The following is a 26,685-nucleotide window of genomic DNA, read 5'->3' on the forward strand; positions in this document are numbered from 1 at the left end:
TATGTGTAAGACAAAAGTGCCAAAATAGCAAATTCCTTTGCAAAAAAGAAATTAAGTGCAATTAAAAATGCATTAATTAGTAAATAATGACACTTCTGATTCCTTTGTTCTCTGTGATTCATTTTGTATTTCTTCTTATCCTTTTATACAGTTTGTTACTAAAGACCTTTCCAATCTGGGCATTTCACACTTGGCCTAAAGTTAGTACTTGTGATTCTTTATAATTTTATCAGATGCCTAGGAAAAGTATGTAACTACGCAGATATTTCATACCTTGTCTGAAAACGACAATGATTGTATACATTACAGGTATTCTATAGAACTGTCACCGATCAGTCCTTGCATCCATGTTTTAAGGTTAGTTCAAACCCTTCGCTGTTTTTGAGTTCCAAGGGTAAATAACATGTAACGAAGAATGAGCGAGGCAGCGAGAAAAGGGAGATCACTCTAGCGAAAACGATAGAAGAAGCAGACGGCAATGGCGGACATTAGAGTGGAAGGATGTTGTGTGAGTGTTAATGTGAGCGTAGATGCCAAAAGTAATTCCTGGCCTAGCCAAGGTTTTTTTCTCTGTGTACGGGCAATAGTGTTAGAGCACTGATCGAGGATTCGTCTAGATCTAATCCTTTCGCCTTCAGTGGCACACTCAGCAGTGTGTAGACTCTGTGTACTGTTGGTTTCGTGTCGCCATGAAACTGTAAGTGAACCACTCAACGACTGCTGGTGCGATTATAAGTGAGGTAATAGAATTGGAACTTTGTGTTGACGAACAGAACTGTGAGAGGCGTGTGTTTTCCTTACATAGATGATAAGAGTTGAGATTAAGAGTTGAGATTAAGAGTTGATATCACGAACTTATAGATTAAGATTAAGAGTTATTTGACTAAGTGTGATTGATCGGGGAAGTGCCCCGAGGATAATGTATGTGTCGTTAGCTGTGTGTCGCCGATAGAGTATTGTGTTGAGGTGAGCTATTATTTGTGTTTTGTAATCTGTAAATCCTGAGCCATTCCAGCAACTTATTAACATCATGTGGACAGCCTCAGGCAATCGTTGTTTTGTGTGTTGAAAGAACGCATATGGACGTCGTGTGTGTGTGTTGCTCGTGTGAGAGCCGGCGTCCGTGACAATTCTATTCTATAGAATACCGGTTTTTTCATATATTGCTTGTAACATGTGTGTGTGTGTGTCCGTGTGTCTGCGTATGACTTTCCAACTTTTAACCGATTAACCAAACCATCAAACGATTATTAAATAATTGTACTCAAGTTATCATGTCAACAAAAATTAAAATTTCTAAATTGCTCTCTTACTAGTAACATTGTTGTTTGTGAAAGATTCCTATGAAGTTTTGTCATTTTCCTATGCACTTTTGTCTTTCTATTGTTGTCCTTCTGACATCTCCAACAGGTAACAATACCAGCATGTACACATTCTTGAAAGTAAAATAATCTAATATAATGTAATACGATTGTAGTAAAATCTAAAGAAAATTTCAGCTAAAACCGTGCGACGGTTGCAGGCTACTGTCAGTACAAAGGTCAGACGTACAAACAGAAAGAAACTTGGGAAGACGGGTGTGACTACAACTGTGTGTGCGACAACGCCTACAACGGCCACTACACCTGCGTCGACAAGTAGGTGCCCTTCGACATTTGACCTAATTTTTGTATGTTCAAATATCACATTTATTACATCTTAAGCTGTACTCGACAACACGTTTCCTTAATTCACTTGTGAGCTTTTTCAGTCACTTATATCACTATACAACTATAAAACGGAGAATATGTACTTGTCTGATGCCCACAGGTGCGTAAAGTACATGAACATACCGGAGCCCTACTGCCGTCTGGTGACAGATCCTCGCAACTCCTGCTGCAAGATCCCAGACTGCCTCTTCACCGCCCCCTACGGTCTCGTCACTGGTCTAGCCACCATCCAGCCCTCCCAAGGCTCCTCCCACCCCACCAGCATTCCAGCAACTCCAGGCTTTGGTGCGAAATGTCTTTGTGAATGTTTTTGTACCCTGAACTGTTTTCGTTCTTGTACCCTGAACTGTATATTTGTACCTTGCACTATATCTGCTCCTTTATCCTTCGCTTTATTTGTTCTTATACCCTGCACTGTGTATATTCTTGTATCCTACAGTGTATGTGTTTTTGCACCTTGCACTTATATATTTTTACCCTGCACTGTGTATATTCTGTGTATATTGTGTACCCTACAGTGTTTATGCTTTTGCACCTTGCACTATATGTTTTTGCCATGCACTATACATGTCATGGAACCTTGTATTACAGATGTACTTGTACTCTGCACTATCTAATTTATGTTTTGCACCCTCACAAGCACATGCTGTATATGATCTTACACCATAAGCGACAAGTGTTAGCCTTGTAATCATGGTTTTTGAGTATAATTATTGTGTGTGTGTGTGTGCGTCTGTGCGAAATGCGTGAAAGGTGGAATTTATGTATTTTTGTATTGACGCGCATGTTTACTTTAATAAAGCCTGAATTCTTCTCGTGAAAAGGCTTCCACCTGTCTTTACTTACTCCTCTTTAAAAAGTTCCTCTGTCTTGTTGTTTTAATGTTTCGCAACACTTCCTGCTATAACTAACGACGGTAAAGTGACCGCAAGATATTGTGTCGACAGCATTCTGCATCTACAACGGAGCTCACTACGACCGCAACCAGGTGTGGTACCAAGGGTGCGACTACAAGTGTACGTGTGAAGATCCAGCTATCAACAAATATAGATGCGTGTCCAGGTGCGAAACATGTCTATTAAAAGGAGAAGTAGCAGGAAAAAATAATAATCTTTTATAATAAGAGAAAAAAAAAAGATTGATTGATTGATTAATTCATTGATTCATTCATTGATTCATTCATTGATTCATTCATTCCCAGATGCCCTTCCTACGAGAACCTGGATCCCAAGTGTACGCAAGAGCGGGACCCCAACGACCCCGCCTGTTGCAGTGTGCCCCGATGCCCCACCCCGCTGCCCCAGCACACACTTTCTCCCAACCCCACTGCGTCCGCGGTCACCATACCCCCAGGCTTCGTCACCGGTGACAACAGCCCTCCCGGTGCCACGGGAAGTACCGTTACAGGTGAATGCGCAACACCCAGACAGCTAGTGTCCTGTGATGACAAGTGAAGGTGTCACCGTCCGACAGAAAGTGTCCCATGTAGACAAATGACTGTGCGACACTTAGACAGTTTCTTGTGTAGACAGATGCTTTACCAGATCTTTTGACACTTTGTCTCTTGCCAGGTCAAGCTGGTCTGTCATTCTTACATTTTGTCTTCTGTCCACCCATACAGTTTTGACTTCAGACATTTTCCTCACATACATCTGTGTGTCAAATATTATCTTCTATCAGGTCATACAGGTTCATGTTCAGACATTTTCTCCTGGAAAGTCACACAGATTGTCTCCTACTGTACCCCATAAGTCTGTCTCTGGTCTGTTTTAACTGATGTTTGCAAAGGAATAGTCTGTCGTGCACGAATATCTCTGGAATCCTTTAACCCTCTTTAACAGAATAATTCAACCAATACATCAGGCGTCGTTTTGTCTTAGGGTCATGTGAATATAACGGACAGAAATATCAGCAGGGCGAGAAGTGGGAGGACGGGTGCACCTACAACTGCGTCTGTGAAGATGCTACGACCGGCAAGTACAAGTGTACGGAAAAGTAAGTACAGGAGTACCGCTTTAACGGAAGCTTTTTGGCTGCCAAAAGACTGTGAGAGAGCAGATATATTTCTCATAAACTGTATCCCCATCTTTTCATTCTTCCTTTGTAGATTATTTTATCTTTTGTGAAGGTGAAGCGGCATTTTTATTTACTCTTCTTTCTTTTCATGAACTGCTCTAACATTATACAATGATTATTTAAAACAGAGTCTTCATCCCAACGAACGTAATTGTTCATTATCAGCCAGTTTCCTGTTCACTTGAAACTTTAAAATATTGTGTATAGACTATTACCTTCTCCAGGTGTACCCGTTACGATTCAATTCCTGAGGGTTGTCGTCTGGTGTCTGACTTTGCCAACCCCTGCTGCACAGTCCTGAGATGCAACCCCACCCTCTTAATCCCTAGTCTGGTGTCAACTGTCCACCCGGATCCCCATTCACCTCAGACCACACCCAGTCCTACCGGTAAGTCCTTAACCCGGAACACGAAAATCTAGAACTTTCCATATCCGTGGTACGTAGATAAAGATGGAAGCTAGAAACTATCATTATTAAGTCATATCATGATGGTAGAAACTTACTATTAATTTAAACAAGTTTTATATACGGATAGATCACCTCAGATAAAAACCTAAACATACGTTATATTATGTGTTAAATAGGATTTTAGAAAGAAAAACGTCCTTGCCTGGCTCTCAAGCAAGAAACATTTGTCAGACCTTTGATAGAATGTTGGTTACACAAAACGTTCAGGGTATCGGGCTACGTTGAGTTTGGGCAAGGAGGCAGCTGGAGACTATTGAAAACAATATGATTCCGATATCTAGAATCAATGAAAAAAGCATGTCACAAATATCCTTAATTAATACATGACTACATGAGTCGTAAAAATTTCCTCCGTAGGTATGTTACTAACAAAGTATCGTTGCTACTGAGTACATTAACTACATAAGAAGTTACGTAAGAAAGAACTTTTTCACAGACACGAAGAAGTGGTAGTTATCTCCATTTCATGGTCCTGATGTTTTTCTTCTCCAGCTTTCTGCATCTACAACGGTGTATCTTACAGCCAGGGCAAGACCTGGAGCGACGGCTGCGACAAGTCCTGTCGTTGTGATAACGCAAACACCGGGGTATACACGTGTACCCAGAGGTACGTTTCCTTTTACAACAAAGGCCTCACAGACACAGAGAGGTGGCCTTCGTCTCTGTCTGTCTGGCTGGATGTCTACTGCCCAGTACCTACTTATATATATGTGTGTGTGTGTCTCTGTCTCTATATTTAAAATGTTGTGAATGTCAAACCGTATTACCTTTATAATTATCTGATTGTCCAGTTGAAATGTAAGTTCAAGCGATGTAGCAGAAGAGCGTAGTCGACGACAACAACTATGATAATGATGATAATAATGATGTGCAGATGTATGGTATACGACCATCTACCTCCAGAGTGCAAGCTAGTCACAGACACACGAGATCAGTGCTGCCTAGTGCCCCAGTGTGGAATTCCTCAACCCTCCATCACAAACGCCCCTACACCTAACAGCCAACCACCGACGCCAACTGTCAACCCCTACACCGGCTCTCCAACACCTGGCCCAGTCCCTGTGGTATCTGCAGGTGTTGTGTACCCTACCCCGACAGCCGTCATCGGCAAGGTGACTGGAACTGCCTACTATCCTCCACAAGGAACTGAACCAGGTGGTGTGACACCTACCCCGAGACTTCTGAGTGAGCACAAGTCACTGCTAGCGTTACAGACAAACAGACATTGATACAGAGACTGAACTATTTAGGATGCTTTATTATACCTTCATCTTAGCTACGTAACCATTACTGGTGTAAATGCAAAAGTAAGAAACATAATCTTTTAGCCTCAGGAACAGTAAATGTAACTGGTTCACCCTGTCCAGAGTGTCATGTACAGCTGTTGGGGTTGCAAGGGAAGTCATCCAAGGAATCAACGATCTTCTGTTCCGTACTACATTTGATGTTGTTGTTGTTACATACAGCCTTAAACTGATCTACCCAAAGCTTTTAATCTTTTTTTCCTCCTCGCGTAGCCTTAAACTGATCTCTTTTAGGCGTTAAATCTGTTTACATGCGGCCTTGAAAGGACCTGCACAAAACTTTTGATCTTTTGCCTTCTCACATAGCCTACTGTGAGTACAAGGGTGTCCAGTACCAGCAGGCGCAGACGTGGACGGACGGGTGTGACTTCAACTGTCAGTGTGTCAACGCCCTGCAAGGCAAATATGAGTGCACGGAAAGGTGAGCAAGCCTGGTCATCTTTGTTTTTCTCATTCGTCTCGTCACTAGCAAAGGTTCTTTCAGTTATCTGCGACATGTTCACATAATGTGTAGATGCGCGTGTAATGTTTGTATAATTTACAGGTAGACAGACGTTGCAAGGCGTACACCATTAAACTGCACATTAGAGGCTGGAAATTAGAGAGTTGAAGAAGCTATTAATTGCTTCATTTTATTCATCTTTAATTGTCAACATAGGCATCTAGATATCTTAGCAGTCGTCCTTTGTTATCTTCGTTGCCGACCACCTTTGCATTCTCTTTGTCACAGTTACTCGAACATACATTGTCACGTGGTCACATACACAAACGTTCACTGTGGCGTTTTCGCGTACACCGACATTCATTGTTCATGTACTGAAGCCTTCGTGGTCACGTTTTCGCGTACTGTCACGAGCCCAAACCTCATTTTTGTTTTGTTTTGTTTTGTTTTGTTTTGTTTTCGTCGTCACCTGCTCAAACCGTCATTGTCACGTTGTCGTCTCCTTAAACCAAAGCGCTGTGTCCACATTCCCGAATACCTCGTTGTCCGTTTCAGATGTCCCCGCTACCCGAATCTTCCACCTGAGTGTCGCCTGGTCAAGAACATTGCAGACCCATGTTGCGAGCACCCTGAATGTGGCCCTGCGCCCACCCTAGCGCCAACTACCCACGCAACCGGTTCTACCATCGCCCCACCTCTGGGTGCGACTACAACAACGTTGAACCCCAACCCTACAACACGGATTCCCCCAACACCTGCGGGTACGTCCTCAGCACACTGTGACGAGGGTGTCCACCCATGTGACCTAGGATGATAAAGCACACGAAAACGAAACTTTAATAATAAATTAATAATAATAATAATAAAACATGTGATTTATATAGAGTAAATCACGCTCACGAAGGAGCATACTCTCAACACTTACGACAAGTAGGTGACATGGACAGAATACGAAGGACAGAAGGAGAAACAACTAAGCAGACAAGCAATAAGAAATAAATATAGAAGACACAAAGAAAAATCGGGGAACAAACAAGGACGGAGAGTTTGGTAAATCTGCAGAGGAAGACGAGTATCAATGTGACAAATATGGTGTCAGGAGTAAACAATGCAAAATGTGTCGAAATGTTACTTTTAAGAATGAAGTCGTTTTGGCATAGAATATGTGACTTCTTTTGTTACCTAAACTTACCATGAATTCCCCCTAAAAGGTAGATTTTAAGCTTTTCATAAACTTGCGACAATATTGCGGGAAGAAGGAAGAGAGAAAAATTATGTAAAGATGGGAAGATGACCATAGGCTGGGAGAAGGTTTGTTCGTTGCATTTTTTCTGTGCTGTGAGGTTTATATAACCATGGATTTAACTCTGTCTCGTGGAATTAACCATGGGGTGGGGAAAACTATGTCTTTGCAGACGTATGTGTGTACAAGGGAAAAGCCTACAGCCAGGGACAACGGTGGTACGATGGTTGTGACTATCAGTGCGTTTGCGAGAATGGACCACAAGGCCTGTACACCTGTAATGACAGGTACAAATTCTTTCAAATGTTTACTTCGATTTGCGATCGTAATATTAAGACGGTGAGAATAACCATACACCTGAGCTCTGACGACAGGTAAACAAATAAACCACTGGATTTCATTGCAACAGAGAACGGAACGGCTGATGGATAGTTGTACGCAGGAGTGAGAGCCTGTTCGGCTCCTTGTTCCGTGACTTATTCTGCCTCTTATCTCACCTAACAGGTGCCCAGTCTACCAGGGGACACTACCACAGTACTGCACCATGGTACCAGCGCCCGTTGATCCCTTCTGTTGTGAGGTCCCGCAGTGCGACCTTCCTCCCAGCTTCGCCAACTCCACCGGCTTCATCATCCCCACTCCTCCTCTCCCGGTGATAAAAGGCGGCAGTGCCACCCCTATCCCAACTCCCCCTCCAGGCCTCCCTTCACCAGGAAGCCTTCTGAGTACTATAGCACCTGTTCCTGGGCAGACAACCTCCTCTCCTGCACCAACAATCCCCAGCAGTGAGTTGTCGATCACAACCTTTAGATTGGAAGGACGTGAGAGAGGCTGATTGGTTTATGTACTGAGCCTTGAATTTTAATTAAGGGCGAATTCACGTTGACTGATTTTGTCCCACAGTGAACATTTATCTGCAAGATATTTGTGAGGGTTAGGACCAGATAATAATGACTATTAGTAGTAAAATTTTCTATTAAGTTTGTTATAAATTCTTACGTTGGGTGGCGCTTGGATATTCTGCTGAAAGAAAAGGGGGGAAGAGGAATGTCCTTTGAGCAGAATTTGGCAGTGACAGGTAATTGGCATCTTCACTGCTACAGATGTGTGTGTGTACGGCGGCAAGACGTACGAGCAGGATCAGATGTGGCGCGACAGCTGCAGCTACAACTGCGTGTGTGACAACGCCAGTGCTGGGCGCTACACGTGCACAGCAATGTGAGCAGACGTTAGATTGTCTCCCCTTACTGAGGTTACTTCTCAAGCGAGTTCATCCGAGTTTCAGTCCGTGGGTCTCAGAGGAGTGTTAGAGACAGAATATATTACGTGACAAATTTAGAGAAAATTGTCTTGCTTTACCTCTTTATAGTGTGGAGAGGGAGCAGACTTTTATTTTTGCTTCAATGCTGGTTCTTAGTGGCGTTTATCAGTTAACATAGTCAAACAATTTCAGGACTTTATAAAAAGTATGCTGAATTTGTCACTTTAAACCACACAAGGTGCTCTGATCGAAGAAGGAAATATGTTATTTCAAAAAGTAGGTTAAAATTTTTACTACTTGATTAAAGTCCTTATGTATGAGAAAGAGTTATGGCAATTAGTCTCAGACTGATGCTGCTGTTGCACTAACGATGTTATCGACAGCTGCCCCAAGACACCACCGTCACTGCCTCCGCGCTGTCGTCTGGTTCGCGACAGCAACAACCCCTGCTGCCAGATCCCCTACTGCGACCTTACTGCGCCTCCCACTGCCTCCACCATCACACCCCCAGCTGGAGTCACGGGAGTGTCGCCGTCCTTAGATCACAGCTCCAGCTCCAACTCCAACTCCAACCTCAGCCCTACAGACAAAGGTCAAAGACCAATTGCAGCTCCCTGCCATGATTTTACCTACTGTCCTTTAAAAATATAACGCAAACTGTGGACATAAAAATAGATATGGTTATAGGAGTACATAATGTAGTCACTGTCAGTAGTATTTCTATGCTTGATCTTTTCAAAATATCCACCTGCCTTTACTTTTCATAAAATAAAAGTGTCTTTTCTTTTCAAAACATAAATTGGTCTCTTTTGTGTAAATACAATACTTGTCTGTTCTTTTCTAAAGTACAAACTTTTCTTTCCAAAATACAAGCTAGTCTGTTCTTTTCAAATGATATAATTATCTCTTCTTTTTACATGAATCAATGTCTGTCTAAGATCTCAAAGCTGTACAGGTTAGGAAATTTAATCAGCTACTCAGCGAAATTTACTTTTAATGAACTTAGTTAAGGCGATGATGTGGTCTCTGTTAACAGTCAAGGTGTGCGTGTATAACGGTGTGGCCTTCGGCCAAGGCCAAACGTGGGAAGATGGGTGTGATCTCAGCTGTGTGTGTGAGGACGCCAGCGCCGGTTACTACAGGTGTAACCAAAGGTGAGAACGAAGTTTACTCCCCTCGTGTCCTCGCGTTACAACTGTCTCAAGTTCGATGATGACAAGCGCGCGGACCCACTGATGTGTCATGTGTTGTGAATGTCCCTCTAACGACTTAAAGTATGTGTCGTGCCTTAGTCTCATCTACCCTTAGCCTCAAGAGGGATGCCATCATCCAGGTAATTTGAACTGCATGATGACATCATCTCAGCTGAGGATCGGAGGATCGAATAGCTTAGTGCTAAGAGCGACGGCATCACAACCCAAAAATAAGCTAGTTAGATACCCGAATGAGATTATCAGTGCTGAATAGGCGCCTATGTAGATGGTTGCGAAAGGTAAGTCAGCGAGAATAGAGGAGATAGTTGACCACCCCACAATAATCTGTCCTTGAGATAAGTGAGGTCTCTAGGACCTCACGACATTTTTTTTAACCCAACGTCCCAACTGACTCGTTTACGTCATCCTGCAGGTGCCCCCGCTACGACCAGCTTCCTACCGGTTGCGTGCTGACGACGGATTCACGGGATTCGTGCTGCAGCGTGCCCCTGTGCCCTCCTGTCCAGCCGCTAGTGTCAGTAACTCCCTCTGACAATTCCACTATGCCCCCTGACGGCTTCACCCCTATCTCGCCCTCTCCAGGCGACGGGAGCATCCCCCAGGCCACCCTCGCTCTGCCATTCGCCATTCCGACGGCCATACCGGGAAAAATCGAGGGGCAGGGCATGGTGCCCACTCTTGAGCCGACCAAGCAACCTGACCCCAACAACCCGTCTCCCTCCATTGCTCCAACAAGAGGTGAGCTGTGTGAGAGAGAGAAAAAGAGTGAGAAATAGGAGTCTTTATATATGTACAGTGGAACCTCGGTTAACGAACTTAATCCGTTCTGGAAAGTTGTTCGTTATCCGAAATGTTCGTTATCCGAAACAATTTTTTCCATAAGAAATAAGGGAAATAGATTTAATTGGTTCCCAGCCTCTGTTGACTCGCTAATATTTGAAAGTTACAGGCTATATAGATATTTGTAATGAAAACAGTTATAATGCAATATAAATGAAGTTAAATAAACATAAAACATTAATGAACGCATTTAAACATCAGAAAACTTGCCGTTTTGATGGCGTGGTTGGAAGCAGGTGTGGGGAGGAAGGGGCGGAATTACTGCTTTGATTCCCCCTCCATGAGCACGTGACATTGTAAAGTCGGGGTGACTTCCCTTTTCTGTCACTTTGAGGTTAAAGGAAAACACTTGTCCAGTGTCTGTTCCTTCTGCCTTTTTGTAAAACTTCGGTAATACGACATCACATATCCGACAGACGCATGCCACCTTCATACTTTGAAATCATTTCCTTTTTCAATTCATTTGTTGGCCGCTTCCTTGTCATTACCTCACTACTATTAATTGCTCTTAATCTTCTTTGGAGCCATGATTGAGGACTAACTTATTAAAATAAAGCACAAAAATCACTAAATAAGAAGAATGCGCACAGATAAGGAACGACTGATCGTAACTGTGTCTCGAGCTCGAATGATGACATGCTGGTCGGTCACGTGTGGTTCACGTGGCTGTTCGTTATCCGAAATTTTGTTCGCTATCCGAGACAAACTTTTAACGAAATTTTTGTTCGTTAACCGAAATATTCGCTATCCGAGGCGTTCGCTAACCGAGGTTCCACTGTAATATATTTATGTGATTATTAAATTATGTTATTCATACATTCATGAATGTCAGCCATTTTTCTGGGTAAAACAAATTAAAAAAGAACGTGGACATGTCAGCTCTTGATATGCAAAGCCATACATGCGTGGTTACTTACGAAACATTGAATGCACAAATGATATAGAGTAAACAATCGTGCGAAGATGAGATCCAGAACTGTCGCAACTACCCAGAAAACACCAAATAACTATATAAATACAAAAAATTAACAGAAAAAGCACAATGAAAATTATTTTGCATATTCTGTCTATAGCGAACGGCTGCTTGTACAAGGGGACAACGTATCAACGAGGTCAGCAGTGGTCTGATGGATGTCTGTACAACTGCGTGTGTGTCGACGAGGTGTCCGGGCGGTACACCTGCACTGAAAAGTGAGTAGAGTGTGAGAGTACTGTCTGAACATGAAAAGATGCTGGTAGAGCAGGTAACGCCTAGCTGCTGTTGCAGGTGACTGTTCTTGGCAGTGTAGGGAGGAAATTGTTGTAATGCTGAACCGACAGCTGAGGCTCTGTCACGGCCTAGCTAGTCTCCCCTTTGAACATCTTACAGGTAACAGAGTGAGAGGGGTAAGCCTCAACATCCATTCACGACCTGTATTGCGAAGGGAACGAGAGTGAAGCTTTTTTCTCCGAAACATTTCATGCAGTAATATAATCTAGTCAGTCAATTCTCTAGGTACAATAAAAAAAATTGCTCCCAACTGGATCTTGAAGAAGTGTTAAGATACTTTTTCTTAAGAATAACATCCTAGGTAACTGAGGAATGGTTCTCGTTGTTCTTTGACAGATGCCCAGTCTACCCAAGTATCCCACCCTACTGCCAACTCATCAACGACCCCAAGGAGCCGTGCTGCAAGACTCCGCAGTGCCTTCCTTCCCCGCTCCTCCCTCCAACAATCGCACCTTCGGGCTCATCGGCTATTCCCTCAGTTGGAAGCACAGTCCCTCCCCCGACTGGCCCTACCCCTTTACCAGTCAGTCATACCACCATTGCTCCTGTTCTAACAGGTAAGAGGATCAACACCTTTAACTAACATGGTCTTGTAAGGCCAATACTTGGCATAAGACTCACGACGTTACTCGTTGTATCAAGTGCAGTGAGTCTGCACTCCCAGTATGAGTAGCACTTTCTTAAACTTGAAACATTCTGAGATCGGCGTTCGTGCAATCTGTTCAGATGTGCAGATCGTTGTGTTCAGCCCTTTCCTTAGAAGCTCCACATGGCATTTTGCTGAGCTTTATCAAAGTGTTCTGTTCTGACTGTCAGCGCGTTCTGTTTAGAATGTCAGACTGCGCCAACACTGAGCCGCTGTACTAAGTCACTGAAGACTCCTCTTGCGGATAAAGTTCAAACACAAAACATAAAATATGAGTTCAGAATCTTAGCTCTTCAAACTTGATTCAAATTGAGTTTGTTTCTATTCAATTTTCAGTGAGTGGCTTTCCACATGCAGATGGTTTTTACAACGACGTTAACAACTCAGCTGGCTTGTCAAACGACTACGGGCTTTTCCTTTTATTTTTGTTTTGTTTTTATTAGTAGTAGTAATGGTAGTATTTCCATACTTATTTGTTTGGACTTGATATTTATCTATTTCAGATGTCTGTCAATACGGCAGCAAGATGTACACTCAAGGACAGCAGTGGGACGACGGCTGCAGTAAGCGATGTGTCTGTGAAAATGCCAAGACTGGTTTTTACAGATGTTCAGACAGGTCAGTCCAAGCACACGAAAAAAAATACACTCCCCCCCCCCCCCACCACCACCACCACCAAAAAAAAAAACAAACCCCAATGATATTTTCCACAAAGTATATCCAGACTAAGCAAAAAGTCTAACCCTGTAGCATTTATACCCGTAATCTCAGAATTGTCTCATGGTTCAGACTACATCTCCCCACCCACCCACTCCGATCCCATCTACCAGAATTCTCCCGCCATTCACGGTCGCTCTTGCTTCAGGTGTGCCGAGTACCCGCTCGCGAAAGGCTGCATCATGGTTCCTGACCCCAGTGACCCCTTGTGCTGCGAGGTGCCGCAGTGTACACCGACCCCCAACCCATCGTTCGACAGTCCCACCCCTGGCCCCACCATCATCGTCACCCCGCCGCTCGGCAATGTCACTGGCCTTGCACCCGTACCTACTCCGACAACCGCACATCCAGGGGACATCACTCCAACGCCCCAGTGTGAGTTGTGGAACTTAGTTCGTACGCTTTTAATTAAATACGAGAAATTAGAGTTACACAAATCTTTCTCAACTTCTCTCTCTATTTCTCTCTCTCCTTTTGAGTTTTGTTTTTCATTTCGTTTGCCCGATTTCTCCCATTTCTCTGCAACTGTTTACGTTTTCTACTCTACAGACTGACCCTCTGATTTCTTGTTTATAATCCTTCACTCTGCTCCATTTTTCACTGACATATATATATATTGTGTTGATGAAGCATCTGTGACAATCATCGAAGTGTACGCCGAAAAAAACGGACAAAGTGTCTTTCACGTTGTCAACGTTGTCGTTTCGCTCAGACTGCAACTCATGCAAGTAGACAGAAGCCATGTGTAACCCGTACGTCCAGTTTGTCTGTAAACAGGAGCTCAATCATATAGCCCATAGCAAGAGAAATCGAAAGCATATATATATAGAGAGAGAGAGAGATGGTGAGGTGAGATAAATTTCTGCCTAGAAGATCTTTTCGACAACGTTTTGCAGTCGGGTGCCTGTACAAGGGTAACTTGTACCGCCAGAAACAGCAGTGGCAAGATGGCTGCGACTTTAACTGCGTGTGTGAAGACGAGGTCACGGGGTTGTACCAGTGCACACAAAGGTAAGGCATGACCATCATTTAGATGTCTTGTCAATAACTTTATTCCAGTGTAAATACGGCAGACTGATAGTGTTGGCAGTGAGTGAGCAGCATTATTAGCCACATATTTTGAGTATCACACTTTAAAAGTAAAATTCAGATTTTGAAAAAACAATAAAATTTATTGTAGCTTGTGCTGAAGTAAGAACAATCTGCTAACTTGTATCAAGGGTCACATCGTTAAAACGTGAATTATCTTCCTCAACAGGTGTGCCCCCATCAGCTCAGTGCCTCCACGCTGCCGCCTTCAGCCGGACCCCAAGGACTTCTGCTGCCTGCAACAGGTGTGTGACTACAGCCAGCCTGTCCCTACCTACGTGGTTCCTCAACCTGGACAGTCTTCTGGCTCACCTGGCCCGTCACCAATCTCGGGGGACGTCACCTGCACCCACTCAAGTCTGTGAGTCCTCTTTGCACTAATGGTATGAGATTTGTTGTTACACTGATTGTAAGAGACTTTTATCACAAATAACTTTTTAATTACTTCTGACAACCTTTCTGCTGCACGTGAGTTCTATTGATGACTAGCGTTCACCTGCTTTTTACAGCCGTGTGCGTGTACCAGGGTGTGACGTACGCCCAAGGAGCATCGTGGAAAGAAGGTTGCAGCCGTTCCTGTCGTTGCGACGATGCAGCAAACAACGTTTACTCGTGTTTCGACAGGTCAGAGTTCAAAAAGAGCCTTTATTTTTGCCCAGTTCGTCAGATGTGAGTTTTAAGAGATCATAAGTCTAAAGATCTTTTATTTCACACAAATTTGTCAGATGCACGTGCAAACACACTCCCACAAATAACGTTGCGTATATGCAGGCGTTGTCCGTCAAGGTGTTGTCAGAACCCTTTGGGCCTTGTGGCTTTGTATGTGTAGTATGAACAATATTGTGCTCAACACCTTCACACTCACATGTTCCTTTGTCGTCTCCACTCACCAGGTGTCCCACGTACCAGCTGCAGGCCGGGTGTCGCCTGGTCACTGACCCTCAAGACACGTGCTGCCAGGTAGCTGACTGCGCCGTTCTCGTCACCCCTATTCCCACCCAGACCGCCCAGCCCACACCATTTCCCAATGGTTCCTACCCAGTCCCAGAAGCTACCCCATCCAAGGCGCCAGGTCTCATCCCTCAAGTCACTCCCAGTCCGGTGCCAGTGGGAATTCCTGGAATCGTAATGGGAACTCCGCCCACCCCAACAGGTAAGTCCTTTATACAATTGTTGATTTGGAAATCAATTATCCGTAAGACGAGTTTATCTTTCTGAAACATGGATGGTGGGTGAATGGTTGACTGGGAGGGTTATTGTTGAATAATAAGTTAAGCCAACGCAACCAACGGCGTTTCAGATTTATTTTTCAACTAACACTCTTCCTATCATAAACGGCGTTTTTTTATAAACTGGATTGGAATGGCACCTTTTCTTATTTATTATTTTCACCTTGTTTAAACCTGATCAAATAGACGCATTATGGGAGGGGCTGTACCTGATCAAAAGTCATGACAATTTGTTTTAAGGTGTGGTGGTAATAAGGAACAAATCTTAGCACATCTAGTGTTAGACTCGTAGTACTCCGTATCATCAAGAACTGTCATCTATCAGTAAGACTGGTAGTACCTAGTATCCTCATGAAGACTCTCATCTACAGGGTTCTGCGAGTACAAGGGTGGCCGCTACAACACCGGTCAGACGTGGGAGGATGGTTGTGAATATCGCTGTGAGTGTGTTGACGCCGGCACTGGTCTGTACAGATGTACACAGAAGTGAGTGACCGCCGAAGCCAAAATTTAATGAGCATTCCTACAATCCTTCCTTTAACTATTCTTCTTACGGGCTGATTATCTGTGTACCCTTTGACATCTATGTTGTCTTCCCTCCCTTTCACTGGCGCCTTATTTTTTTCTCGACTTACCTCTGCTAGCTGTTTTTTAAAACATTTATTTAACAATAGTATTTCTGTTTATCTGGATATATTATTTGTAGTTAAGGGACACTTAAGCAAAAATACAATCATATAACACTATAGAATTTCAAGATACACAGCTGCCACATAGTAATATCTGCCTATATAAATATAATTATATAAAACACAGCATTTACCTCAATGACATACCTACTTGACATACCTCACTGTTAAATAAATACACATATATACACAAATAGTTACTGGGTTACCAGGCTGAGAGAAAATCACAAGAATTTTAACACAAGCTTAACTAATATTATTCATTTACAAATTGTGATTTTATACTGATATGAGTATAAATTTAGCCCACTGAACTGTAGAATGATCCAGTTTCATGCTGAAAGTAGCTTTAAATCTTTCCATCTGATATCTTACATTCAGATTCTTGACAAATGCTTTTAAATTTAATAATTTTTCCTCCAGTTTACACCTGTAAATAAAAACTTTTGCCTCGAGTATAATAATGTCCAAACAGTGTCATTTTTAAAATGTTTGTCATATCCCAATAATATAATACATTCATTAAATTTTAGGCTACTCATGTTCTGTCATCCCTCAAACACTTTCTCCAAATTATTCCAAAAGACTTAACTGTTTTGCAATGCCAAAATAAATGCTCAATCTGTTTCCTTCCCGTTGGCCCTATTACTCCGTCTAATAACACGTGTCGTAATTTACATTTTGCAATACTGCACCAGGTTGTGAGTCGTTGCCTAGTCTAGAACTGCTGTATCACTGTGAATCTTACCTGACTGTTTCGCCAGGTGTGCGCCGTACCCCAACATACCCACCTACTGCGTCATGGTGCGGGACCCGCGGGACCAGTGCTGCGAGACCCCCTACTGCCCCGGCCTGCTCGTCCCTCCTACCCCAACACCCACCCAAATGTCGGGCATCAACCCCACGCCGGTGGCTGGTTCGACCACTTCCCCCCCACCAGGTGTTACTCCTTCGTCATCACCCACACCTTCCTACGTGCTGCCCACGCTGTTCATCGGCAATGTTCCCCTTCCTACAGGTAGCAGCAACCCGCTGCCCAAAGGTACCGAGTCTCTTCGTGCAGCTTGTAAACAGTCTAGTCGCCATGTAATAAAACACTTACAGGCATATAAATATGTACAGGACATTCCGACTTTGAATGTAATAGTTCTTTGACCAGAAACTACCCAATTTTGTAGTATAAAATGTTCAAGTTATTTGCCTACTGCAAGTCCACCTGTCCCTAAATCTAATCCCGATGTCAAAAGGGTTTCGGCCTCTTAACCTAATCTTTACTCAATATAAGAAATGAACCTCAAGGTGTATGACTCTATAGAAGATGTATTATCTTTTGAAAGCAGTTGTTCCTTGCTTAGAACACTAGACGATTCTCGAGTACAACATTTTCAAAATAACTGCAATTCTAGCTGTTGGTCAGCAACAAACGCCCAGGCCTTGCCAAAACCGACATCTCAAAGCTTCGGGATTGAATTTCGTTGTTGAATTAAACCTACTAAAAGCTACTAAATAAACTAAAAATAGTTTAGTTTATGCTTTGTTACTCCTCGAGGAGCAATAGGGCCTGCAATAAACTAAAAATACTAGTATTAAATTATTAAATGCTACTAGTATTTCTTTTCTTGGTTGAATTAACATATCTGGTCGTTTATTGTATAATGTGTATTCAATATCTGTCGGTTTTTCAAGCAATTTTTCTTACATTAACTTTGCTGTCGTTTTCAATTATCATCTTCGTTGTTTGGCTCTTTCATGTCTCTGAGACTTCAAGCATCCGAGTGAGTTGCACTAAAGTTTGTAAGATAATCATATAGTCTGTATCAAAAGAAGTGTAGAGGAAACTCTACTGAGTACCCGTGTGTTCTATGGCAACAGAGATCTGCGTCTTCAAGGGCAAGGCCTACACCCAGGGTCAGCAGTGGTACGACGGCTGCGACAAGATCTGTGTCTGTGAGGACGCCAAGTCTGGCTTCTACAGCTGCACTGACCGGTCAGCCACAACCATTATTCAGCATTACTGCCCCATACAGACACAAAAGAACAATACTTTTCGCAATTCAACTCGAAATTCTTTCTGCTTGTGGGAGATGATTACGCGTGAAAGCAGATAATATAGAATGGGAATGATTGAAGAGATCAATAGGGCTTTCCGCTTCCAGTCCCGAATTCACTTCCCCTACTCCCCAGAAAAAAATTTCTTTTATTAAAAAGCGCATTTCCCATTGCTCTGTTCCAGGTGTGCTCAGTTCCCCGATCTCGCTCCAGGCTGTATCATGGTTCCAGACCCCAAGGACCCGTCTTGCTGTCAAGCGCCACAGTGCACGACCCCAACCAATCCTAATGTTCCACCCACGGGAGTATTTGGACAAGTCCAGGGCAACCGTCTGACCCCGACCCCTACCCCATGGGATGGTCTCTCTCCTACTATCGGCAGCCACCTCCCACAAGGTAAGGGGCTGCCACCCCCCCCCAAAAAATACATTTTTAAAAGGGAAAATGTTTATCCTAATCTGGATAGTAATAAACAGTGATCGCGGTGTTAGAGCAGAGGATAAACACATTAGTCTTAGTCGACATGTTTACGCATTTATCAAAAGGATTAGTGCAAAGAGGAAACATGTTTACCCTAGTCGGCCTTCACCTTACCTAAAGAGGAAGTACAATTATCCTACTGTGCGAAAAATAATACATTAGTACTAGTAAGCACTAGCACAAAATGAAAAGAAAACAGAAAAAAAACTTCTTTTTTGTCGACATTTACTTACAGTCGAATTATTTATTTCAGTCGACATTTACGCAAAAAAAAACCCAACAAAAAAACGAAATACATTTAATGTAGTCCAAATTTTCACAAAGGTCTGTATTGATTTCTCCTAGCCGACTTGAATACAAAGAGGAGCATCTATTTTATTAACATTTATGCGTGATGAATTCATGTGTCTCAATTAAGTAAAGCAAAGTTTTCGAGTCGCGAGTAAAACTCCAGAAACTTTTAACACTATCATCTCGTGGGCCATGCAACCCTCTTTACGTACGAGATCTTTAGAGGTCAGACAAGCTGTCTGGTTTGTTTGTTTGTTTGTTTGTTTGTTTTTTGTTTTGTTTTTTCTTTTTAGCTGATTGGTTTAGATTTGAAATTTTTTATCACGTGATTCTGGGTTTCATTACAGTGGCCAGCACGTGCGACTACAAGGGCACGAGCTACTCTCAGGGTCAGACGTGGCAAGATGGATGCGACTTCAACTGTCAATGCGTCAACTCCACTAGCGGTCTCTTCCGTTGTACAGACAGGTGACTGACAGAACGTCTTCTCTGTGGAAGGAAACATCGGCATTAGTATCATCCTAAGACGACATCAATGTGTAACTGCTCAAAGGAATCAAATGATTGTGAAAGAGATCCATGGATTTCTATATCCTGGCTTCTGTGCTCCCTTTTGCCCACAGTGGTTTAATTATAAAATTAGACAGAAAAAAACCTATGACTTGTCTAGAAATTAATGGACTTTCACATTTAAACATGAAACAAAAATGTTTTAGTTTTTGTCAATTATTCATGTCTTCACATCTTATTCTGTCACCAGGTGTCCACGGTACCCCAATTTACCAACAACCTGCGTGACGGCGTATGACCCCAGTGACCCCTGTTGCCAGAAAGTGCTTTGTGGAGACAATGTTCCTACCCTTCCACCCACCCTTGTCCCTCCCACATGCGTACAGCCCACCCCTGATCCAAACGGTAAATGTGCAAATGAGAGTTACTCGCAGGTCATCACCACCATTATAGTCATTACTCTCATCGATCCTAAATACGGCCGACTCTCTCGTTCTCTCTCTCTCTCTCTCTCTCTCTCTCTCTCTCTCTCTCTCTTCATCTGCTCTGGAAAAATTCTAAGGAGTGACAGACCTTCCCAATTTAAGATAAAGATTGTGACACTGTTTTTCTCGGTCACAGCCTTCTGTGTTTACAATGGCGTCCCATTTCGCCAGGGCCAGACTTGGAACGTGGGCTGTGACAAGATCTGCAAGTGCCAGGACCCCATGACACGCTTGATCACGTGCAATGACAGGTGAGAGAGTGGAAGTGACGCGTTACTGGAATGACCGGGTGCCTGCGAATACCGGGTGGTCCTCGTGGTCTCCCAGTAGTGCCACTCCTTAATATTGAGCGTCAAAACCTGCAATGAGATCAGTCCAAACGGAGTCTTCAACTAGCTAACATGCTATGAGGGAAAGTTTATCATAGTTTCTATGACTTTTTCCTATGATAAGACCGTTGCAGAACTTTATGTGATGAAAAAGGTTTACTATAAATAACTTACGACGACTTGTGGCGGTCCATGAAGCATGCTTGGACAGTTTGTTGTGGTCACAACTTTACAAAACAATCACAGATCGTCCGCTAGTAAAGCTGTGGGTTGATGACGTGATTAATTATTAATTATTCATCATCATCATCATCATCATCATCATCATCATCATCATCATCGCCGTCACCGATTACAAGATTGATCATTATTACCCCCTTATCCCTGATTGGCCGTTGGGACACGACAATATTTTTTCTATTCCTTGCCCCTCTCTGGGATGAGCTAAATAACAGGCAAGTCGCAAACGATTCAACAAAAAAATTTAATCACAACGCTGGTGAAGAATAAAACTCAAAAGTGCGTGTGGGTGTACCTGCAGGTGTCCAAGCTACCCGACCATTGGCGACGGCTGCACGCTGAAGACGGACCCAAGTGACTCGTGCTGTCAGGTACAGGACTGTCCCGTCAGTCTCGTGCCGGGTACCCAGACCCTAGTGCCACCCGTCAAAGGTATTATCACTGGAGGCACCATACCTCAAGCAGTTGGACAGGTACCATCATTCATCGGAGCCCCAACAGGTATTACGGTCACTCATTTTCTTCGTGTTTTGCATGTCAGAAGATCTGTAACAGTGCCCTCTATGTTCTTTAATCCTGCGGAGTTTGCTGAAAGTCACTTAAAATTCAACAACTACTACATGGTAGTAATTAACATTAAAGCATTATTAAGACACCCCGTCCCCATGCAAACGCACTTTCGCTAGAACTGTCTTAGAGTCCAACTTAGTCTACCCTAACCATCTCTCTTCCATCACACCCGTACAGGAGGTAATTTCACGGAATACCCTCATACTTGCAGATGGGTGCGTGTACAACGGGCAGACCTACAAAGCGGGCCAGACGTGGAGTGACGCGTGTACGTACACGTGTGTCTGCACGGACTCTTCGGGGAAATACGTCTGCTCCGAGAAGTAAGTATGGTAGCCTGCGTGTGATAGAGCACTGCGTCCCTCAGGACGGAGTTTGTTATGACACAGTCACGAACTATACGCGCTATTCGAAAGTTTGTTTTTTTTAAATTATGTCATTACAGATTGCCTTGACATTTTTATAAACTAAAACTGAAGCTGGCGGATGTTGCGTGTCGAAGTAAAATCGTTTTCGTGTCATCATCACATTACTCAAAAAAGAAACTAAAACAACAAAAAAACCACATGTAGAGAAAAGTTTAAACGTTGTGATGAAGGAATTTCTTGTAAAATGATACTTGCATGAGATTTATTTGCATTTTTGGGAGATCTTCAGATGTTTGACGGCCCTCATTGGCAGACATGGTCACTCTTCGACACTCTTCTTCTTTTATCTCGTGTCAGTTTTTCATTAATATATTTTTTTTAGTTTTTGTTTTGTTGACATTTTGTTTAACTTCATTAGACAAAACAAGCCGTGAAAGCATGTACTTCCTTATTTGCCTACACGTAGACTTGATTTGTCTGAAGGTGTCCGAGATTCAACAACCTGCCGGCCACGTGCACGCTGGTCCAAGACCCACGTGACCCTTGCTGCAAGGCCGCGTACTGCCCTGACCTTCCTGTGCTTCCGGCTGTAGGTACCACACCGAGTCCCCAGCCTGGGGTGTCTGCTAGTGTCCCCCAGCCTACGGTGGCAAATATGCCTCAAGGTATATGAATGTGTGAGAGTGTGTCCTGTGCCCTCAGTTTTTTAATACCTTTATAGCATTTTAATACATTCTTTCAATATTCATAAATCTTGCTATTTATAAATCAATATGACTGTTGTGTTTTGTTATGTCTATAAGTGGCATTTGGTATTCCGTTTACTGATCATTAATAGGTAAAGATCCGTTTCAATTGTCGTAAAAACTATATTTCTTTGCATTATGGTTTGATTGTACTCTATCCTTTTCTGTGATTTCTTTTTATTTACGCACAGAATATTTTAGCATCATTCGGATGTTTATTACACGTGAAGGAATAAATTTTCTCTTTTTCTCCCATCTTATCTTTTACAGACGTTTGCGTGTACAAGGGTCAGTACTACAAGCAGGGGCAGATCTGGTACGAGGGCTGTGAACAAAGATGTCGCTGCGAGGACACTGCGCGCAATTTTTATCGTTGCGACGACAGGTACAAGCTTTTATTGCTGTGATACAGGTACATGATAACTGCACTTAGCAAGATGAAAGGCACATAAATCACAGCATTGTTCGTTCTGGTTTCAATCAACGGTTTCCTTTTGGACATATTCTCCGATTTTATTTGAAGTTTGTTAGTATGGAGGGGGGGGGAAGAAGGAGAGGAGTCGTTGGACTGCAGTTAACAGAAAGGTGAAACGTTGTTTATTTGTAACCTTACCAATATCATTCTCAGATGCTCCAAATTTCCGGCTGTTCCATCGGAGTGCACCATGGTGCCCGACCCCCAGGATCCTGTTTGCTGCAAGAAACCTGAGTGCCCCCTGTTTCCAACTGGATCCCCCAGTCCAACGGCAGGTTACATTCGGCCTTCGCTGGTGCCACCTGTCGGGGAAGTCACCGGCTCTGGAAAAATCCCCGTCCCCACCCCAACACAACCTGGACAAACCACCCTTCAACCGCTTCCTGCAACAGGTCAGACATGATCTTGAGGAGTGACCTCTCACTGCACATGTGCGCATGCTTATTGTGTCTAAAATAGAGAACAGTTGAAAGCAATGTGTTGTAAAGTTTTTCGCTTTTTCTCTCCTATGTCGGCTTACAAACCACTGTCAAATTAGTCCAAGGGTTCAGAGGTTGGGTTGTGGATCGCTTACATGCTTTAGGTGTTCTGTGCAGCGTAATTCTGTCCCTGTGGTCCTAGTTGTTGAATGGGTATCTTATCCGTTAAAGTTCTGGGCGAGAGAGAGAGAAGACAAACATCTTCCTCCCAAAGAAATCCTGTCCGATCTCTAGCACATCTCCAACAAACAAAACGGATAAAGGACTACATTAACAGTATTTTCTTGCTTGCATTACAATCTGTCCGTGTTGAGAAAGTCGCTGACACCCTGCCTAACCTTGCAGGCTGCTACTACAAGACCTTGGTCTACCAGAAGGATCAGTCGTGGGACGACGGCTGTGATTTCACGTGCAAGTGTGTCGACGAACAGACGGGATTGTACCGCTGCAAGGACAAGTAAGTAGCAAGTTGCTTTGCCCATGCACGGGCTTTTCTTCTTGTTACCTTCCTCTTTTCCGTCGTCCATTATCAATCGTCCGTTTTGGTGCCTGTGCTTTTGTTCGATGTAGTCCTTCTCATAACGTTTCAACAATCTCAAATAATTTTTCCCTGAAACATTGTCTTTGCTACTTAAGGTGACCCTGGTGGACAATGAGGTACTTCGTCTATACCCTGTGTTCGTGTTACCTGTCTTACATAATGACCATAATTAAGGTGACCAGACGTCCCGCTTTAGGCGGGACAGTCCCGCTTTTGACCTCGTGTCCCGCCTGCTCATCGGGCGGAACGCCCAATGTCCCGCTTTCGCTTTCTGGCAAGTCCATCAAATGTCCCGGTTGTCTTTAAAAATCACTTTTTCGGCCGGTGACGACATCATCATTGTCCCGCTTTCGCCCCAGAAAGTCTGGTCACCTTACTACTTGAACTCACGAGTTGGAGAATGGTGCCAGACGTTTAGTTATTTGATTATAATAACATGAACTATAATTCTTTTAACTACAATTTCAACATGTATACTGATATCCATGCTCAATTCTATAATTCTTTATTTGAATAATATAAATATTTAATCTACAATTTCATCATATATACTTCCCCCCCCCCCCATGATTTATACTTCTGTACTATGTGCATATTTATACACATTTATAGTAATAACGTAACCTTACGTGTGTGTAATTGTGTGATCATATTGTTATTTAGGTGCTCTTCACTGGTCAGTAACCTACCCAACCCTGACCGGTGTCGTCTAGTCCAAGACCCGCTGAACCCTTGCTGCTCTGTGCCCTACTGTGACTTCTCCAACCCGACACCTATTTTCCCCAACCCCTGTTGTCACCCCCACGACAGGACCTGATGGGTCTGTTGATTTCAGTACTCTGCCACCAGCTTCTGGCTCCAAACCACCAGGTAAGAGAGAGAGAGCAATTGTGTAAGTCTAAATAATATCAGATTAAATTCTAAAGAGAAAAAAGAGGCTAAATTTAACAAATTTAACATGTATTCCTGTTGTGTCATGTGATCTGATCTGCTTACTAAACAATAGTGTCTATTCCTACGCTCAGAACACGTCCTCTTGATCTCTTTCAGCATTTCCCTGGCGTTACATGATCCAATCTTTCAGTATTTCACTGGCGTTACATGATCCCATCTTATCTCTTTCACCTGAGCACATCTGTCTGTTACTTATTTTTGGGTGGATGACTGTTCGGACATTCTTATCCTCGCTCTTTGTTGTCTCCCATGGAGCTAATACTGTCAACTAGACTTGACATTGTCTTGCAGGCTTTTGCGTGTACCAGGGTGTGTACTATCGCCAGGGTGACGAGTGGAACAACGGTTGCAGCCAGCGGTGTCGCTGCGAGGACGTCAGCACCGGCTACTACACGTGTTTTGACAGGTCAGTAAAATATCACTCTTTCTTCGGGGTGAAAATTAGAAACGGTCACTGATTGTAAAATATAAATTTGTCACTTGTCACTTTGTCAATTTTGTTTTATAAGTGTAAGAGTTGGAGTTGTGTCCTTTCGCCTTACAGGCTGGAGGAAGGCAGCTCTCCGCATTTTTATGTATTTCTGCTTGATTTGTTTGTTATGTTGGTGACTAATGTATAGTCCAGTGCTTTTATTTGTGTCGCCTCGTTGTTTGTTTGTCTTTTGGGTGTTATTTATTTATATTTGTGTAAGCCGGGTGTGCTCTATAATGTGATAAATGTGCTATATTATTAATATAAAAAAGTAATTAAGACCTCACTGTCTGCCCTGTGTCCGTCACAGATGTAAAAACTTCGAGAACCTTCCTAAATCTTGCTCTCTGAAGACCGATCCTTCTGATCCGTGCTGTGTGATACCCGACTGTAACATCTATCCGACACCTGGACCTCCATCTCCCTCCGGCGGTATTTTCGCCTTGTAAAGCAGTGAATCGTATCATCATCATAATCATAATCATCTGTAGAAGGATGATTTATACAGAGCTTTTCAGCGATTTGCTCAAAGCACTTTCCACAAATGACATGCAAACATAAGTTGAATCTCCAACAACCATGCACATATTCACATATACCAACAGACACGCTCACTTCTGCAACGAAATACCCGCTCATACACGAAGTAAAGACACAATGTGTCACGTGTGTCATGCTAAAAAAGAGTCTACAGAGTGCATTATGTTCTGGTGACACTGGTTGAGACAGTTTTCATCCAAACAGTGAGTTTGATGTCAGGTTTTTAAACAGCCTTAGAGTACAAGGTGTTTTGACATCTCATCCGTATTGAAAATGTATTCGTCGTCTTTGCGGTGGATTTGCCTAATGATTCATCAGTTAAACTGTGTCTTAACGGAACCACAGAACTCGCTTCAAGACACAGTTTCCTCTATACTCTTTTTAATCAAGCACGGGGATTTCCCCCGGATAGATTTATCTATATCATCTGTGACATGCTATAGCATCTGTCACTCTCTTCTTTTAACAAAGTCAGAAAGAGGGTGTCGAGTTGATGGATTCTGTGGGTCTTTTCTTTCAGTTTCCGGAGGAACCTCCCCACCGTCAGTGCTGGTGCCTGTCGCCGCTGTGGGTGGCACCTTCAATGGCGTGGGCGGCACCAATCCAGTGGGGCTGGGATCCAACCCCAGCAATTTCGGCGGCACCAGAAGCGGTGAGTGTGTAACTGGTTCACTGCTCTAGGCTCTTGCCGTGAGTGATGTTCAGGAAAACCCAAACATAAATTCAGTTCTGGCGAACTGAAATTGCCAGCTTCTGAAGGGCATTTGCTGCCGACCAGCAATTGTTCTTACAATCATGTACAAAAATGTTTAATCATTTTGTTGTTTTTTGGGGTTGGGTTGGTTGGTTGATTTACCCCTTGTCAGCAACTTAGGCGAGCTGGAGAAAAGTGAAACATTTCTGTTTAATTTCGACGACTTAATTGGTTATCAGTGCAGGTTACATACCCCGATGGCAG

General features: G+C 43.2%; 1 protein-coding gene across 1 annotated transcript in view; it reads left to right on the plus strand.

Moving 5' to 3' along the window:
* The window catches only part of LOC112577403, a 53,254-nt gene that overhangs the window by 11,802 nt on the left and 14,767 nt on the right, over positions 1–26,685 (plus strand). Inside the window, 43 exon segments of the mRNA XM_025260468.1 lie at positions 1,523–1,637; positions 1,810–1,994; positions 2,657–2,771; positions 2,911–3,116; positions 3,590–3,704; positions 4,010–4,173; positions 4,747–4,861; positions 5,129–5,439; positions 5,865–5,979; positions 6,556–6,761; positions 7,416–7,530; positions 7,748–8,028; positions 8,347–8,461; positions 8,888–9,096; positions 9,541–9,658; positions 10,131–10,456; positions 11,632–11,749; positions 12,165–12,385; positions 12,978–13,092; positions 13,340–13,566; positions 14,088–14,202; positions 14,450–14,466; positions 14,468–14,641; positions 14,790–14,904; positions 15,174–15,433; positions 15,881–15,995; positions 16,963–17,240; positions 18,071–18,185; positions 18,432–18,643; positions 19,366–19,486; positions 19,779–19,933; positions 20,150–20,264; positions 20,884–21,083; positions 21,364–21,475; positions 22,004–22,185; positions 22,537–22,651; positions 22,895–23,133; positions 23,566–23,677; positions 24,425–24,588; positions 24,590–24,631; positions 25,007–25,121; positions 25,498–25,619; positions 26,248–26,379. Of these exon segments, the coding sequence (XP_025116253.1) occupies positions 1,523–1,637; positions 1,810–1,994; positions 2,657–2,771; positions 2,911–3,116; positions 3,590–3,704; positions 4,010–4,173; positions 4,747–4,861; positions 5,129–5,439; positions 5,865–5,979; positions 6,556–6,761; positions 7,416–7,530; positions 7,748–8,028; positions 8,347–8,461; positions 8,888–9,096; positions 9,541–9,658; positions 10,131–10,456; positions 11,632–11,749; positions 12,165–12,385; positions 12,978–13,092; positions 13,340–13,566; positions 14,088–14,202; positions 14,450–14,466; positions 14,468–14,641; positions 14,790–14,904; positions 15,174–15,433; positions 15,881–15,995; positions 16,963–17,240; positions 18,071–18,185; positions 18,432–18,643; positions 19,366–19,486; positions 19,779–19,933; positions 20,150–20,264; positions 20,884–21,083; positions 21,364–21,475; positions 22,004–22,185; positions 22,537–22,651; positions 22,895–23,133; positions 23,566–23,677; positions 24,425–24,588; positions 24,590–24,631; positions 25,007–25,121; positions 25,498–25,619; positions 26,248–26,379 (6,819 nt within the window).

The sequence above is a fragment of the Pomacea canaliculata genome, linkage group LG12, assembly GCF_003073045.1.
Source record: "Pomacea canaliculata isolate SZHN2017 linkage group LG12, ASM307304v1, whole genome shotgun sequence".
Classification (NCBI taxonomy): Eukaryota; Metazoa; Mollusca; class Gastropoda; order Architaenioglossa; family Ampullariidae; genus Pomacea; species Pomacea canaliculata.